The following is a 17,767-nucleotide window of genomic DNA, read 5'->3' as shown; positions in this document are numbered from 1 at the left end:
CACACACACACACACACACACACACACACACACATATATATATATTAATGATTAAACCAGGATCAGTGCTTATTAGTGCTGTTGAATCGACTTGATTTGGATTTTAATCAAGAAAAACAATAAAAAGGTTTAGACATAATGATAATTAAGATAAAATAAAGAAGTGTGAGGTTTTTTCTGCTGAAGGAATCCAGATGTTTATTAAAGGGGCAGCTGGTGCAGAGGTTGACCCTCCTGTTTCCACTGAAATGGTTCAGTCCAGGCAGCAGACAGAGGTCTCACTCCTGCACGGATGTGGGCGACCAAAACTGGGAAACAATCTCCTTAATGCAGTTTGCACAAGATCTCCAGTCAGTCCAGCGATTTAAATCTTTATTTTGTTTGCAAGACGGAGAACAGACACATTTAAAATCTTTATTATCGACTTTAAACGGACATCGCTTCAATCAGCAGGTTTGTCACGTCGTGGTGCAACAAATAATAATACAAAGGCAAAAATAATGAATAATGCAAAGAATAAATGGTCATAATGGGAATCATAACTTACTGGCATCATGATTTCCCTGCTTTTCACACACTTTATAGTTTTCTTCTGAATTTCTAGTTGGTTTTCACCCAAGAAACATAAATAATATACATAAATACAGTTTAAAGTGTGAGAGAGTGTCACGCTTTAGTTGTTATAGTAGTTTTAGACACTTCTGGTCTGTTTTAGTCGTCACTAGTGATGGAAGAAGTTTTCAAATCTCTTACATAACATAAGAAATAGCAACGCCACAGAATAAAAGATCATTGTTATTGATGAATTAATACATCAGCAGTACTTTACTGTTGTCTCGTGCTTTAATCTGTGACAGCAGATCATAATTCATCAGCTCATCGTGTGTTTTGTTTGTAAAATCTGACTTTGAGCAGCAGCAGATCTCAAATCTCTGAGATAAGTTTAGTAAGTAGAAGCACAAACTACTCAAGTGAAGTAAAAGTATCTCAGAATGTTCTTTAGTAAATGTGCTTAGTTACTGAGACAACTGAGATATCAATCAGTGTTTTAATAATTTGGGGAAGTTTGTTCAAAATGAGTCATATAATAATAATAATAATAATAATAATAAATAATGACACAAATAATAATTATAACAATAACAACAATAATAATAAATAATAACGATAATAATAATGATAATAATAATAATTATGGTAATAATAACAATGATAATGATAACAATAATAATTATTATTGTTATCATTATGATCATAATCGCCACAAAAATCGATCGTCTCTGCCAAAGCCACTACTGCAGAGTGGGACTAGTTGAAGCTGCGGAGTGATCCATCTTCTGCAGCACAGAGGATCTTCGGTGCGTGTCAACGTTGCATCGCCTCCGTCGTTATGAAAGCGGCTCTGACAGCCTCTCCCTCCATCCCCGGCTGGTGAAGCCGCTCCCGGTGAGCGGGAACCGGTACCGACACCCGGACGGTCTCCGGTCCGTCCTCCGAACCTCCGGCGAGGAAACATCGACATTTTCCGCGTCCGTGTCGGATTCTACCGAGTGCAGAGCTGCTGCAGCGGGGCGATGCTGTCCTGCAGAGACACGTCATGATTTAAAGGACTAATTAACAATCAGGGACGTGAACCGAGGCTCGTCTCCTCCACCGAGGACCGAGCGACCGGAATAAAACCCGGATCTGAGTGTCTGCTTCACCGCCGAGGAAGTGAAAGTGTGAGCCCTGACATCCGCTCCGCCTGGACATCCTCCTCTCGGAGCCAACGCTGCTGATCACGCTGTCATGTCGGCGTGATCCGACGAGATTTGTGACTCTGATGAAGATGAAGATGAAGATGAAGATCTCCATCATCAAGTGAGCTGCGCCTCCATCAGAAAGACTTCTTCTCAGAGATTCTTGTTAAAGTCTATTTATTTTTTAGCTTCCATGACATAAAAAACACAGTTCGGGACAAAAAGGAACCTTTTAATGTGGTTTTAATCAAACTTTCCAGACTTTGGATGGTTTGGAGAAGAACTTCTGGAGCACACTTGTGCAGAACTCCATTCAAAAACTGAGCACTTTAACGTTCACGGTCCAGAGACACAGCTGCCTCCTGGGGGTGCTGGGATGCTGGACGTGGTGAAGATGAAGGAGGCGTGCAGGATCTGCGCCCGCGAGCTCTGCGGCAACCAGCGCCGGTGGATCTTCCACCCCGCGGCCAAGGTCAACCTGCAGGTGCTGCTGTCCCACGCTCTGGGCCGCGAGCTGACCCGGGACGGCCGTGGGGAGTTCGCCTGCTCCAAGTGCACCTTCATGCTGGACCGCATGTACCGCTTCGACACGGTCATCGCCCGCGTTGAGGCGCTCTCTCTGGAGCGCCTCCACAAGCTGCTGCTGGAGAAAGACCGGCTGAGGCAGTGCATCGGAGGTCTGTACCGGAAGAACAACGCAGAGGATGGGAGCGTGGCTCCACCCGGGTCCGGCGTGGAGGTTGTCGGGACCGAGGTGGAGTCCGAAGAGTCTCCTGTGGTGGATCTGTCGGCCCTGCAGGACGTAAGATACTCAGATATGATCCAGGATGATCTGGCTTATTCTGTGTATGAATCCTGGGCTGAGAAGGAGGACCCCACCCTGGACAACCACACCCACCACACCCACCACACCCACCACCTCCTCCAGTGCCCGGCAGCAGACTCTACCTCGGGCCAAAAGCCGAAGCGGTGCCGGGGTTGTGCAGCACTCCGTGTTGCTGATTCTGACTATGAGGCGGTGTGTAAGGTGCCTCGCAGGGTCGGGCGTAGGAGCACGTCCTGCGGCCCGTCCACCCGCTACTCAGCAGCCGCTCCGGGGGCCGAGGGCCCGTCCAGAGCCTCAGGAGCATCCGAGGCCTCGGCTGTCACCTTTGAGTCCTCCTCGGCCGGTCTGGACACAGAGAAAACCACGTGTGACGGGACGACTCCCAGCCCGGCGTCGTCTGTAGAATCTCTGGAGACCACCGTGGACGTGGGCCGTCCTCCTGCCGACCACAAAGAGACGGAAGACAACGAACCAGAGGAGGCTCCGGCCAGAAGGGACGCTCCGTGGGACAAACCCCCGAGTGAGAGCTCCGTCTGTGGGCTCGAGATGATGCTGAGCCTCCTGAAGGGCTGGGAGTACCGGCCCGTGAAGCCTCGGAGGGGCAGCAAGCTCCCAGTTCTGATCAAAGCCAAGCTGGAGCAGGCAGACTGTGAGCTGTTCCCCCACCAGCCGGTACCGGAGCTGGTGATCCCGTGTCCCCAGCAGGAGCTCCAGGCGGAGCTGGAGGAGATGGAGGAGCAGTGGCTGGATGATTATGTTCAGTGCGGGCCGTTCCGCTTTCAGCAGGTAGATCTGGAGCCACACGACCTCTGACCTCCCAAAACCTGGATCCTACATTTCCCACAATGCAACTCAACAGTACTCGGCTGGAAAACAATATTTTTAATTTTCATAATTTCTCTGTATTTGTTTCCCAGCCAAGGAGGGTGAAAGACACTAACTGAGTTGCATTATGGGAAATGTTAATGAAGATTTAATCCTTTTCAACCTCAGCAGCTTCAATTCTGACCATTTTTTTTTAATATAATCAGTTTTATGAAGTCCCCAAACGTTATTGACAAGCAATACTAAATCACCTCTGTGCTCTTTCACATCATAGAAATAGAATATTTTCCTTTTGGATTTTACAAACAGGACAATCTTCAGTAAAATCAAACTGTGAAAGCACCATTTGTTGTGCAAACATTCTGTAGTTTCTGATTTTTAATGACTTGATGCAATGCTGGCTGATCTAAAGTCCTAATCAGAGACTCCATCATATCCTAAGCTGAGAAACGGGGGCCTCTGTCTGGCCTGGTTTCAGACCTCTGAACCACAGCCAACAGATCAAATGGTGCCTCAGTCTTAATTATCAGACTAAAACAGGACAACTTCTGCATGTCTGAGGAACATCAGACCTGATTTAACCTTTATCCTTTAAAAAAAAACTGAAGAAGAAGTGGAGAAAATGATTCTCTCTCTCAGTCTTCTCCTCCGACGAGCTGACGAAGCCGATCACGCTCGCTGCCTTGATTATACCCTCTCAGGGGGAGGGCGGCATTAATGCTCTTCCTCCTCGGTACCCTAGCAACGCACGTCCGTTGCCGTGGGAACAGTCTCCAAGCGCTGCGGCAGTCGGTCTTGTCTGGCGTGAAGGCTCAGCTCAGCTCAGCTCGGCTCAGCTCGGCCTGATCCTGCTTCATAACTTCTATTGTTATGGTAATGATCAGCGTGAAAGACGGCTCTGTTGTCTGTCTGTCTGTCTGTCTGTCTGTCGTCGGTCTGTCTGTCATACGGCCCCGACGCTCACTGGTCTGAAGATCTCACCGTGTTCGATCCCTCCAGCTGTCACACATCAGGCATCGTCAGACACTGAAACTGAAAACAATTCAGGATTTTATGATTTAAAATTCAGCGTATGTGGTGCAAACTGTAAATGTAATACTAGTTACAGCACTAATTAGGAGGAAGATGGAGAAAGTGTCCAATTAATTTCTTATGGTAACACAGCAGGTAAAGTGAAACAGCAAATAAGTAGAGAGAAGTGTTGTTTGGTAAGTGGAGCAGCTCAGCAGTTTATTATTTCCTTTCTGTCTCTCTTATTTTCTGTCGAGCCTCACTTCTACAACACTTTCTGCTTCTTCCATGAAAACTAAAATAGATGAATTGATGCTTCAGATGTCTCTACTTCCATTACATCACCGCGTGTGAACCAGCTGTAGAACAAGCCGCACACACAGCTAACGGCGCCGAGTGACACCATCTCATTACGCAGATAATAAAAACAAAAACAAGGAAGTCAACAGCGTGCTGCCGTGGCAACAGCCGCTTCCCCAGGAAGTCATCCAGCAGTGAACTGACATCACTTTCCACTGTCGCTCAGTCAGCTGCAGTGGGAATGCTCCTTTAACTGTGTTTGAGTCCAGACATGAACAACAACACGGCACCTGTTACCATATGCAAATTAACGACCACGTATTTTCACCGCCAGCTGACTTGTGTTGTCTTCCTGTGTGTCAGAGGCTGATCGACGAGCAGCAGGGCGAGCTCAGCCGCTACGAGAGCGCTGCAGGTCAGTGTGTGGGAGAGCTGCAGAGGGCCCAGGACCAGGTCCACTCGCTGCAGGCCAAGATCAGAGACGGCGAGACCAGGAACCAGGTACCAGCACGCCGCCTGCACCTGCTACACCTGCTACACCTGCACTCCATCCATCTGCATCTGTGTTTATATAATATGTGTGTGTGTGTGTGTGTAGAAGCTGCAGGAGCGTCTCAGTGAGATGGAGCTGGAGCTGCGTTCAGCCCAAGAGGAAGCCCAGCGTCAGGAGCGAAACATCCAGAACATCACGGATACCCTGAACTCCAAGGACGCACAGGTATAGATGGATGGATGGATAGACGGATGGATGGATAGATAGATGGATGGATGGATGGATGGATAGATAGATGGATAGAGTGCATAGCTTCGTGTAAACACTGTGTTTCTGTGTGTGTGTGAGCAGGCTGCAGAGCTGTATCGGGTGATCGAGGAGCAGAATAAGATGCTGTGTTCTCTCAAAGAGCTCGCCAACCGCAGCCAGCTGCAGCAGCTGCAGGTTTGTTCTCGGTTTTGACTCTGAATGACACCAAACAGGAGCTCGTTCACAGCAGCGAGCAGCTGCGCTCACACATCACTGTTGTAATTAACAAAACTCCACAGATGAGTACCACCCCCGCTGAAATGGCTTGTTTCTCATTGACTGGAATCTCTTTCTCTCTCTGTCTCTCTCCGCCGTCACCGGACCTGCAGGTGTCTGGTGCAGAGAGTGTTCGAGGGCAGGGCGAGGTGCTGGCTCTGCAGGCGTCTCTGTTCCAGGCCCAGCTGGAGCTGCAGGCCAGTCAGAGGGCGCAGCGGCAGGCGGCCAGGACGCAGGAGGACCTGAGCCGAGCCCTGCAGAGGCTGGATAAAGACCTGCAGGGGGCGCTTCAGCACAGGAGGGAGACAGAGAGGCACAACCAGGTGAGACATGGGGACGAGTGAGTGCACTGATAGACCGCCTTGCATCTTGGCTCTTTGTATTTACAGCGTAACTTCAGAATTTTTAAACCAGGACCAGACTCCATGGAGAAAAACAGTAATTTTACCTCGCTGATGTAATGGCACTTAGTTTTCCCCATAGCGTAAACAAACTAAGTGCCTGAGGTAGCAGTAAACCAACTCTTGTGTTCTGCAAGATAAAATCACTGTTTTTTGAGTGAAGTCTGGTGGCTTTGAAAAACAAGGAGCTTTCATCAGGCAATCTACAGTTATTAGTCACTTAGACACCAAAACATGGACAAACAGGGCTCAGCTTTTAGAAAACTTGAGTTCTCCTGCAGTGTTGACGTGTGTCTGTGTGTCTGTGTGATGCTCAGGATCTGCAGCTGGCTCTGGAAAAGGCTCGATCAGCCCTGCAGGAGAGAGAGGAGCGGCTGAGAGAGGGCGAGCAAGAGAGACGGAGGGAGGATGAGGAGAGAGAGAGGACCGTCAGAGAGCTGAGGACGTCCCTGCTGACCAAAGAGCAGCTGATCGAGGTCAGACACACACACACACACACACACACACACACTCGGCCTGACTAACAAACTGTGGACAGCAAACAGCTCCACACAGCGTTTTCCATTCATGGGGTTCATGCAGGGGTCACGTCACACTGCACATTCTTTTCATGCCGCGCATACCGAACACAGACAAGCTGTAGTTCCTCAGACAACCACAAGATAGTCCAAGAAAACAGTCCGATCGGAGGTGACTCAGCTCCTCCTCGTTTCTGTTTCACTTTTTTAAAAAAACATTACTGTTCCTTTAAATAGATTGAAGGGTTTGCTTGATTGACAGACACACACACACACACACACACACACACACTGATGTGTTCTGGCTGGTTGTGTATTTTAAATATCAGGACTGTGAGCTGTTGGAGGATACGAAGGAGAAGAGAGACTCCCAACTTCAAAAACTCCGCCAGCGTATCAAGGAGAGAGACCGAGCTCTGGAGGTAAACACACACACACACACACACACACACACACACACACACACACACACACACAGAGTCTAACAGCAGCCTGCATTCAGACCTGGTTTATTTATTTAGTCCAGCTAAATTAGAGCCTCTGCTTCCTGTAGACTTTCATTCATGTTTTATTTAACCTATATTTAACGAGGAGACTGACTGAGACCATAAAAGAATAAATCATTCAGAAACAATGACTCCAAGAGACTTAACTTTACATCACGAAGACTCAGTTTGTTCATGAAGTCGTCCGTAGAATCCCACCTGAAGCTTTTTTCCCGGCAGCGAGTGGTGGACGAGAAGTTCCGCTGCTTGGAGGAGAAAGAGGAGGAGAGTCGTGGGCTTCAGCTGCTGCTCAGAGAGAAGGAGAGAGACCTGGAGAGGCAGCGCTGTGTGCTGGCCAACAACGAGGAGACCATCTCTGTAAGAACACACACACACACACACACACACACACACACTTCCTCTCCCACTCACTGTGACTCCTCCGGCATTCATTACTGACAAAACAAGCAGCAACAACAGAAATATAAGAAAAAGCAAAGGGTAAGAAATAAAGACAAAGTGTTGGGAAGTTCTGTATTTAAATTATTAAAGTTAGCAATCTGGTTCTTTTCACTGAAACTATTTTAAGTATTGAATTTTTATTTATTTATTTACTGATTTATAGTCCAGGAAGACTAGTGAACAATTTGTGGGAAAAAGAAGTGTTAAATTATTATGACTTCATTTTCTGTTCAGGAGTTTAAGCTGAGGCTCATTTTCAGAGTTTATCTGCAGATCTATTATCAACAGAGCTGCAGAGTGACGTGAGTCTGGTAGATAAATGTAAATAAGAAGAAATTCTGCCAAAATTAGTAAGTAATGAACACAAACAGCAGCACGGCCTCGAGGACACATGCAGAACAGACTAGGCACCACTAGGTGGCGCTAGTGGAGCAGCTGTGAGGAGTCATGACGCCTCCTGTGTGTGTGTGTGTGTGTGTGTGTGTGTTAGAGCCTGGAGGTGCTGCTGCGTGGTAAGGCTCTGGAGCTGGAGCAGGTGTGCGACGCCTGGAGGAGCGTGCAGCGGCAGCAGGAGGAGAGCGAGGAGCAGCAGAGCCGCATCCTGAGGGAGAGAGACGGCATCATCGGCCAGCTGCAGGCGGCGCTGCACGGCCGCACGCAGGAAGCACAGGTACAGACAGGAAGTGACCGAAAGGGGGAGAGGGACTTAGAAAAACACTGATTTCAGCTATAATCTGTTCCTCAGCTTCAGTTTGTGCAGCTACAGAAGCTACGTCTGTCTTTATAGTGAAATATAGTCAGTGATAAATACAGTTCTTATGTGGATTAGCACGCAGATATCCAGGTTTTTCAAAATAAGGGCACATTGTTATTCAGAATAACTGAGATTTAATGAAAACGTGGATGTTTTTGTCATGATTGTGACTAAGGGGTCATGTTACGGTAAAGATAATAAATAATAAAGATAATAAATGATTATGACTGCAGATTCATAGGCAGCTAGTTTGGTTACTTTTAGTCACATTTAGAGAAAAGCTTTTTTAAATCAACCCCCCCTCACTGTGTTTTATCCCAGATTAGTTAAACCACAGTTGAAGAACTGGTGGGTGACTTATTTTCAAGTTGAAACAGCCTTTTAAATGGAAAACTCCCCCCAGGAAGAGCAACAGAGGAGCGATCAAACAAATCAACAACAAATATCACAGTTTATACACATTAAGACAAAATGACTGATGTAAGTTGTAGATTTTAACCAGTTTTACCAGTTAAAACCAACTCAGAAACACAGCTTGTTGTAATCCTGGCCTCACTGGATTCATGTTTCTTCTTCTTCTTCCCTCGGGTGCAGGAGCTGCGCTGCTCTCTGCTGGCTCAGATCCAATCAGCTCCCAGCGACGTTCTGGAGGAGCTGAAGGTCCGCCTCCAGCTCAAAGACCGCCTCTTCCAGGAAGTGCTGGCCGACCGGACGTGCCAGGCCCAGGAGCACCAGCAGCAGGTCCAGGATCTGCTCAAAACCATCAGCTCCAGGGACCAGTACATCCAGGTAGAGCCGAGGAGCTCGGCAGAGGCACTTTGGTGACGTTTTCACGATGAAACTAACACAATCCCTCCACCGCAGGACTCCGCCAGCCAGCTGGGCGAGGTGATGGCCGAGCAGACGGCGAGGCTCCAGGAGCTTCGCCGTCAGCTGAGCTCCGGCGTCGGATCGAGGTCCGGCTCTGGGCCGGACTCGGCCGTGGAGCTCCGGGCCGTGCAGGAGGAGCTGCGTCTGGCTCTGAGGAGGGAGAAGGAGAACCAGGAGCTCAGCAGGAACCAGGCTGTCCGGGTGGAGTCCCTCTCCAGGACGCTGCACGTGAAGGAGGAGATCATCAGGGTCAGTGAGGGGGAGATGATGTCTGTGATGTTGTCTTCACCTCAACTCTCATAGAAAAGGCCAATATTCAAATACAGCACACACAGCACTGTGTTCTCCATCAGTTTTAAGTTTTTGTCAATAAAATGCAATGACGGTGTTTTCATACTAAAAGCCCTCCAGGAAGGTGAAAGATTATGTTACTGGAAAGCTTTTAATGTGAAACATCTGAAGGAAGTGAAAAAAACCCAGCAAAATAGAAGAAATTAGATTCTTTTAAATAATTCTATTTTACAAGATGTGAGGCATCGTAGTGAAAAATCAAAGAAAAAAAAGAAGTTAAACGATAAATTATAATGAAAACAATGAAAGATGATGTAAAAAAGCTCCCAACACAACAATCCTTCTGTGTAAACATTCAAATTCAAATTATTCAGTTTTTTCTGTCGAAAAACAGGTCTGTTGTTGTGTTGTTCATGTGTTGCTGTGTGTGTGTGTGTGTGTGTGTGTGTGTGTGTGTTCTGCAGGACCTCCAGAAGCAGATGGTGGAGCCCTCAGGCCTCCCTCTGGTGGAGCGGTTGACCCAGGAGGTTCAGGAGCTGAGGGAGAGCCTGGTCCAGCAGGACGGCCCCCCAGCCAGAGGCCCCGTCCTGGGCCGGGACCGGCCCAACGGCAGGCAGCCTGAGTTTGGAGGTGGGCACCAGAGAAGCATGGGACAGTATCTGTAGCGCCCCCCCCCCAGCTGCAGGGAGCCGTGGCTCTGAGTGGAGTGATCTTACTAATCTAACAGAATCTAACCCACGGGACCTTCTGGGCTCAAACACTAACACTGAACTCTCCAGCTTTGTGACCAGTGTGACGGGAACACGAGGAACTAACCTCTAAGATGTTTGAGTCACTGACGATGTTTCTGTCCTACTTGGATCTTCATCCGGTGATGAAAACATGTTCATACATCACACACACCACGCCGACATCTTAAACACTCGTCACTGGCAGTCCAGTCATTCCTAAAATCAGAAACAACAGTAGCTTCAAAGCATGTTAAATATACAGATGTAATCTGAGGTCCATGCATCATCTCATGTGAGGAAGTCCACGCTGCACTTCTTCAGTTTAACTGTGTAGTCGACAGCGTTACCAGGTTTAGAAACGTCAGTGAACCCTGCCGCTGATAAAAGGCAGCGTGTGAACCCGTTTGGCGACGGCTTGAATGTAGCCGGCGTTCATTTATATGTAAAAACAAAATCCCAAACTTCAGCTTTAAATAGTTTGAAAACAAAAAAACCCTCACAGATCTACAGGATGAGGGTGAAAGACCGAAAATAAGGCGAGAAGAATAGTTTCCACCATGTTTGTGCCTCAGTGGTTCAGTAGAAGTACAGCTGAGTCATACCATGTGATCTGGGGTCCTAGTTTAGTTTTCAGAGAGTCAGGAGAGAGTTCACACACGTCTGTGTTCACACTGCGCTGATAAATCAATCAATAAACATCCCTGAGTGAGACGGCGAAGCCTCCATCATCAAAAGAACCAAATAAAACACACACCAATATGAGACAAATGATGAAAAGTAATTTTCTGATATTCTTCAGAATGCAGATCAAATCTTTACAACATTTCTAGAATTATTATTATTCTGTAAATTGTTTTATAGAAATATAAGATGTTTTTTTTCTAATCACTTTGGATCAGTGATCCTCACGTGATCCCCTCTGGGTCCTGATCGTCGACTGGCTTCAGAAACACCTGGAAGAAAGCCTGTTTTCTGAATGTTTAAATCATTGTGGTGTAAATGTTTGGTATTTTGTTCTTTATATTCTAATATCTGGTCACATACGATGTGTTTGCATGTTTCGGCAGATCGAATGAGTCTGAATGCTGTAAATCTAACACAAACTATAAGCACTCATGTGATTCTGTGTTCTTAGTTTACAGCTGTCTCTTTTTTTTTTTAATTATTTAGAGAGATTTTCAAATGTAAGTTGTGATTTTATGAAACTTTGTGCAATTCAGCAGCCACTTGTTCAATATTGATGAATGTTGTCATAAAATCGAGTGTCACACTGGAGCTCAGTAAGTATATTTCATTTATACATCATCCCACCCGAGTATGTAATCGGGCCGTTAAATAAATAAACTGCTGGTGCATCAGCTCTTCATGGTTTGTACAGCAGAAATAACTCTTTATATGTATATTTGCACTCTGGTCCACGTTGTTTTCTTACTTCTCCGCCTCTAAAGTGACACCATCCACACGTCTTTAAACTCCCAGTCACAACAAACAGAGAATGACCCACTCTCTACTGTCTGTGTGGACTCGTGCCTCACTGAAGCACCACAGCTACTTCATTTGGTCACACGTCACATATTTTACACCAATTTCAGCTTAAAAAGCAAATAAAAGAACAGATTTGTCCTGGTTTTAAGTTCAGACAGTTACCCAGAGCTCTAAATCCCCATCATAACTGTTTGACAAGTAAAACTCACATCATATTTAATCATTTGACATTTACGTCTCAACACTGTGGTATGAATAGAAACAGTTCTGTGGATATTAGAAGATAGAAATCTAACTAAAAACCTCTTCAGGTTGTTCAAATCTGAAGCTACAGCCTCCAAATCCACATTGGAAAGTGACCAAATCCAAGTAAGATGTGTTAATGTGGCAGTGATGGTGCAGAGAAGAACCTTTAGCTGACGTCATCACCGGTACGCTCAAGAACAGTCGAGGGCGGGATTACAGATTACCCACAATCCTGTTCTGCTCAAACATCTTTATAAATCAAAACCTCATTTGGGTCTTTCTCAGTAAATAAATCAGCAAATGTGACTCCAAGAGAGTTTTAAGTTCCCACTGCAGAGACTTTGGGTTCAGGTGTACTGAAGTTGAACCATCAGGGACAGGTAGACCCACCTGTCCTCTTAGTGATGAAGGTGATCATGTGATCATGTCCAGCAGAAACAAACAGATGTTTTCATCTTGTTTACGTTTGTTTATTCTTTAGTTTTGGTGTAAATTGATCCGCTTTAACGCTGTGCTGTGATTATATGACCCTTTTCTGTAAAATCATTATTATTATTATTATCATTATTATCATTATTATTATTACTATTATTATTATTATTATTATTATTATTATTATTATTATCATTATTATTATTACTATTATTATTATTATTATTATTATTATTACTATCTTTCTCTCGGTGTGACACTCACTAACGGCTGCTGAATTGCTCAAAGGGAAGTTTAGAGAAATGCAAAACAAGTTCATAAGATCTAGAAATCTAACTTTTTGTGTCCTCGTGTCACAGAACTGAGCTCGGAGGACGAAGACGAGGCGGTGGATGATGATTTCAACAGCGAGTACACCGAGAGCGTTGGTGAAGAGGAGTCCACACTGAGGGTCCAGGCTGTGACCAGCACCAAGGTCTGAAGATCTTCACAGCTAAAGTTCTTTTTTATTTACAGGAGAGAGTTTCCCCTTAAAAATAACACCCTTACTTCTCTGACTCCAAATGTTTCTTAGCCTGTGACCTTTTAAAATGAAGTAAGGTCAATGGTTCTGACCTCAGTGTCAGTACTTCAGCTGAATGGTGACTTTTGCTTTTCAGATTGTTTTATCTGAGCGACTCTTAGAGGTCTGAGCAGGTGAAAGTATCTAGTATTTCAAAGACAAACTCTCTTAATCATGTTGTGATCAGTTTTACTGGGGGCTCATTCAAAGCCCCAGACTGGGAACCACTGAAGGACGCCGATAAAGAGACTGCACTGAAATACACATGCTGAATAAAGTTAATAAGAGCAGCATGTCAAACAGGTTTACGTGTGAGTGCTGGAGCTTTACCAGGCCTCATACACAAAGGTAGATGTTCGGGGCTCCTAACTAGACTCTGGTGTCCGTGCAGGCCTCCCAGGATCCGCTATTCGAAGGTCAGGGGCTGACGGAGGTGAAACAGCTGGTGGAGCAGAAGAGGGCGGTGGAGAGAGAGCTGGGAGAGCTGAAGGCTCAGCTGGAGAAGGCCGGCTTCTCCTCCCTCTCACAGATGAGGTGAGAGATTATCAGATTATTCTCTCTTCATGAACAAACCCCGTGAAGAGACCCAGCAGATGCACTTTTTCCTTCTGTTTCTTTGGTAAAAAGTCCAGTGAGTTGCTGTTTTAGGGAATAGTTGTTTCACACTTACCTTTGTGAGGTGTTTTTAAAGTTTTTTACCTTTCAGTAGGAGCTAGTTGAAGCTGAGAGCCACAGACAGGAAGTAAGACAGTCAGACATTAATTTAACTTTAACAGCACGAGGTTTAAAGGTGCTTCAGGCCGGTTTGGGCCACTAGAAGGCACCAGGCTGTTTCTAACTGTCCGTCTCCCTCCTGTTTGTTTTAAAGAAAAGCTCTGTTCAGCCTGCAAGCAGAGAACAGAGACCTGAAGCATCGGACGCTGGCTGGCGAAGAGGAGGACGAGGAGGACGAGGAGTTGGATGTGACCATAGAAGAGGAAGAGGAGGAGGAGGAGGAGATCTCTGAGCTGTGGGATGCCTGGGATGGAGAGCTGTCTCTGTCTCAGGCCAACATCCAGACCGGTGACGAGCAGAGGAAGCAGAGAGCCAACAGACCGGAGAGCCTGCGCCTGCTCGCCGACTCCTCTCAGGTAGGAGCAGCGACGGCTCCTCGCTCTACGGCAGCCCATGAGGAGAGATCTTAAGAAATGTCTTTCCTGTTTGTCGTCCAGGACGGCCCGGGCGATCAGCAGCAGGGCGCCGTGGCATCGGCGAGTGAGAAGACGGTTCGTCTGCAGCAGAAGAGCAAAGAGCTGCAGGAGAGGCTGATGGTGTCCGAGGCCACGGTGCAGGCTCAGGCCGAGCAGCTCAAAGACTACAGGGAGCTGCTCAGTGAGTGGACACGCTATTCAAAAGCTGTTTTCTTGTATATGCATGAGTTTTGATGGCATAGTTGCACATCAGCCACTACAGTGGATCCTATTGCATCATCTCAGACATTGCCATTGTAAAAAAAAAAAGAAAGAAGAGTGAAACCAAGATGGTCGACAGACAGACAGAAACACCAAGTTGCTCATTTCTTTCTGTTCAAACCTTCTTTAAAAAGAAACCCTTGCAGGTAAGAAAAATATGGGGACATCAAGTAACATCTAAGGAGTCATGCAACTGTATTGCTTTTATATTGGGAGGAAATTATGATTAATCACATGTCCACTGAATTAAAAAAATCCTGACTGAGGTTATCATAATTCATGCATGAAAGGGTTAAACTGGCTGAAACTGTTGACGTTCATAAAGAGAAAAGATTGATTCATCTGTAAACTTCTCCTGTGTCTCTGCAGCGGAGACATCTGTGCAGCAGGACAGTAAGCAGATCCAGGTGGACCTGCAGGACCTGGGCTACGAGACCTGCGGCCGCAGCGAGAACGAGGCCGAGAGGGAAGACACCAGCAGCCCCGGTACGTCTGACTGCTGGGACTAACATTTACTTCATACGAGGAAAGTAAAGGAAACCTCCAAGTTAAACAGGTTAAAGTTACAGTTCATTTGCTGGTGCAGCTCCTGTAGCTGTAGTAGCATCATAAGGCCACCAGAGGGGAGCAAAGGGAGGAGCTACCAGGAGACAACAGCAATAATACAGAGAACATGAGAGATGTTGACTGAGAGCCAAAGCATGTTTCATATTTCTACACATGATTAAAGGAGACTAACCTTCAGTGTGTCCCTGACAGAGTTTGATGACCTGGAGATGTGTACGTCTCTGGACTGTGGCTCCCAGTGGTGGCCTGCCAGCAGCAGCAGCAGCAGCACCTTCACTAAAACCTCCACCCAGCGCTCCGGTTACTCAGACGAGGCTTCCTCTCTGCAGCGCCTCGTCGAGGACCTTCGCTCCCAGCTGTCCCGCTCTCAGGGGGTGATCCGCGGCCTGCAGAGCCGGCTTCACTCCCTCTCAGCCTCCAGCGACAACGGATCCTCCACACCCCGCAAAGTCAACTGGTCCTTCCAGGCCTCGCCCTCCCAGAGCGGGGCAGAGGACGACGAGGGCTGGCAGTCATCTGACGGAGGGCCTCTGGCTTCACCCCGCCACCCTCACCCAGACAAGGGCCTGCAGGAGCTGGTGTCCCGTGTGGATGCTCTGGAGGACCAGCTGAGGGAAGGAGGCAAAAAGTCTGTCAGCGAGGACGGAAAGTCTGCCACCTGGCCAGGGTGAGCTAGAGGACTGCCTTCATTTGATAAACTATAACTCACATAGTTGATTATGGAATAAAATAAACTTTAGAAAAACATCTTTATATTCAAAATGACCACAAAGAACCACTAAATGTGAAACATCACGACATTTGGTTCCTGCTTCCCTCCTGAGATTTGTTTTTTAATAAATAAATAAATAAATTGTGCTTCTTCTGATCCTTCTACAGGAGATCTTTCACATTAAAAGCATGTCCATTAAGTGCTGCAAGGCTTTTAATGTGAAACGCCTGTAGAGGAAGTGTTGAGTTTCATTGATTGGCAGTTTAATAGTGATCAAAAATACAGCAAAGTGGAAAATATTAGAAACAATGTGTTTTCAGAACTAGTGGAAACGGACTTTAGACTTTAGACTGAATTTATAAAAACACCAAACTAAAGAAGAGCAGGTCAGAAAACATCTTAAAATATAAACATGAAACAGTGAATTAAGGGATAAAAGCCTGTTTCTCTCTGAGTTTTAGGCAAATCAAGAGTCTTGACAGTAGAAGTTATGGACTAAAACACGTAAAAACAGCGACATGATCCTTTAAATGATGGATTTGAGACAGAGTGTCTATCCAGAGCATTAGCAGAAGAGCCTCTCAGTCCGTATCAGCGATGACGGGCTCTAAGCATCCTGTCAGTCCCTGTTAATCAAGTGTAGCCACAGATGTTTTTTATGTAAACTCAGCTGCCTGACAGTCAGAGGGGATTAACCGACACGAGCTCGGGAACACGCCGTCCCGTTTGCCATGTGTGGCCAGACTGTACTGTAGCCAGAGTACAGTGAAGAGCACCGAGCACCGAGAGGCCGATTCACCGCCAGGACACAAGTGGTAGCAATGTCCCTTTACGACCAATGGCACTCGTTTTAAATGCAAACAATAGATTTATTTAACACAAAAACACCAGCTGGAGTTAGAGAAACTGAATTATTCTGTTCTGTTTTCCAGTGACAACAAACTGCTTTTGTCCCAGTATTTTTATTATTATTACTGTTCTTCTTCTTCTTCATGTTCTTGTTCTTGTTCATGTTGTTCATGTTCTTGTTCTCTTCATGTTTTTTTCTTGTTCTTGTTGTTTTTCTTCTTCTTTTTCTTGTTCTTGCTCTTCTTCATGTTCTTCTTCTTCTTGTTGTTCTTCTTCTTCTTGTCCTTGTTCATGTTGTTCTTCTTCTTCTTCATGTTCTTCTTCTTCTTGTTGTTCTTGTTCTTCTTCATGTCATTATTTCTTTAAAAAAAAAAATCACATCTTTTTTATCACAACAAAACATTTGTTTTGTGGTTAATTGGAATAATTGATCAAACAAAGCCCAGAATAAAGCTAAAGATTATTTCCAATGAGCCTTTTCTGATCAATAGAGGATTTACATTATTTTAAATAAAATAAAAAGAGGGGAGAGGATGTTGTTTTGGTAGGATGACAACTGATTATAGATGAATAAACCTTTTCATTTTATTAAATTATTATGGCAAGATGCACAGAGCAGCAGCTGGTGACAGATAACAGGATCCAAATGAATCAACATGAACAAAATTCATTTTCAGGGTTTTGTTGTTGTTTACTTCACAGATTGTTTCACCCACTTGTGTTTTTCTCTGTCTGCAGTAAATTCGACACTCTGATCCAGGCCCAGGCCAGAGAGCTGTCCCACCTCCGCCAGCGGCTGCGAGAGGGCCGGGGGGTGTGCAACATCCTCACCCAGCACCTGGGGGACACCACCAAGGCCTTCGAGGAGCTGCTGAGGGCCAACGACATCGACTACTACATGGGCCAGAGCTTCAGGGAGCAGCTGGCTCAGAGCGGCGCTCTGGCCCAGCGGGTCGGCGCCAAGATCAGCGGGCGTGAGTGATTTACAGCCAAAATATGGAGCCTCAGAAGGGACACGTTTCATTATCAAGCTGTGTGAGTCATTCTAAATGTGACTGAAGTCCTCTTTTCCAACAGGAGATCGTCCTGAAGATCCAGAGGAGAAGACAGAGCTGCTCGCCATCCGGTCAGTAATCGATTACTTATGTCTGTTTGAACTTCTGACAGCGTGTCGATTCCTGCGTAACAGCGAGCTCCATGCTGGTCAGTGGAAAGTATCGGTGTGTGTGTTT

At 46.1% G+C, this 17,767-nt stretch overlaps 1 protein-coding gene across 1 annotated transcript in view; it reads left to right on the top strand.

Moving 5' to 3' along the window:
* The first annotated feature begins 2,115 nt into the window (after positions 1–2,115).
* pde4dip (phosphodiesterase 4D interacting protein) overlaps positions 2,116–17,767 on the top strand; it is a 37,640-nt gene continuing 21,988 nt past the window's right edge. The window contains exons 1-20 of the mRNA XM_070831609.1: positions 2,116–3,351; positions 5,065–5,202; positions 5,300–5,419; positions 5,546–5,638; positions 5,833–6,042; positions 6,438–6,596; positions 6,968–7,060; positions 7,364–7,501; positions 8,076–8,255; positions 8,934–9,128; positions 9,204–9,458; positions 9,965–10,130; positions 12,754–12,869; positions 13,348–13,490; positions 13,825–14,086; positions 14,168–14,327; positions 14,777–14,893; positions 15,167–15,641; positions 17,274–17,509; positions 17,613–17,661. Of these exons, the coding sequence (XP_070687710.1) occupies positions 2,116–3,351; positions 5,065–5,202; positions 5,300–5,419; positions 5,546–5,638; positions 5,833–6,042; positions 6,438–6,596; positions 6,968–7,060; positions 7,364–7,501; positions 8,076–8,255; positions 8,934–9,128; positions 9,204–9,458; positions 9,965–10,130; positions 12,754–12,869; positions 13,348–13,490; positions 13,825–14,086; positions 14,168–14,327; positions 14,777–14,893; positions 15,167–15,641; positions 17,274–17,509; positions 17,613–17,661 (4,541 nt within the window). The remainder of the gene's footprint in view (positions 3,352–5,064; positions 5,203–5,299; positions 5,420–5,545; positions 5,639–5,832; positions 6,043–6,437; positions 6,597–6,967; positions 7,061–7,363; positions 7,502–8,075; positions 8,256–8,933; positions 9,129–9,203; positions 9,459–9,964; positions 10,131–12,753; positions 12,870–13,347; positions 13,491–13,824; positions 14,087–14,167; positions 14,328–14,776; positions 14,894–15,166; positions 15,642–17,273; positions 17,510–17,612; positions 17,662–17,767) is intronic.

Source organism: Pempheris klunzingeri, chromosome 6, assembly GCF_042242105.1.
Source record: "Pempheris klunzingeri isolate RE-2024b chromosome 6, fPemKlu1.hap1, whole genome shotgun sequence".
NCBI lineage: Eukaryota > Metazoa > Chordata > Actinopteri > Acropomatiformes > Pempheridae > Pempheris > Pempheris klunzingeri.
This window is presented reverse-complemented; position numbering and strand designations above follow the sequence as displayed.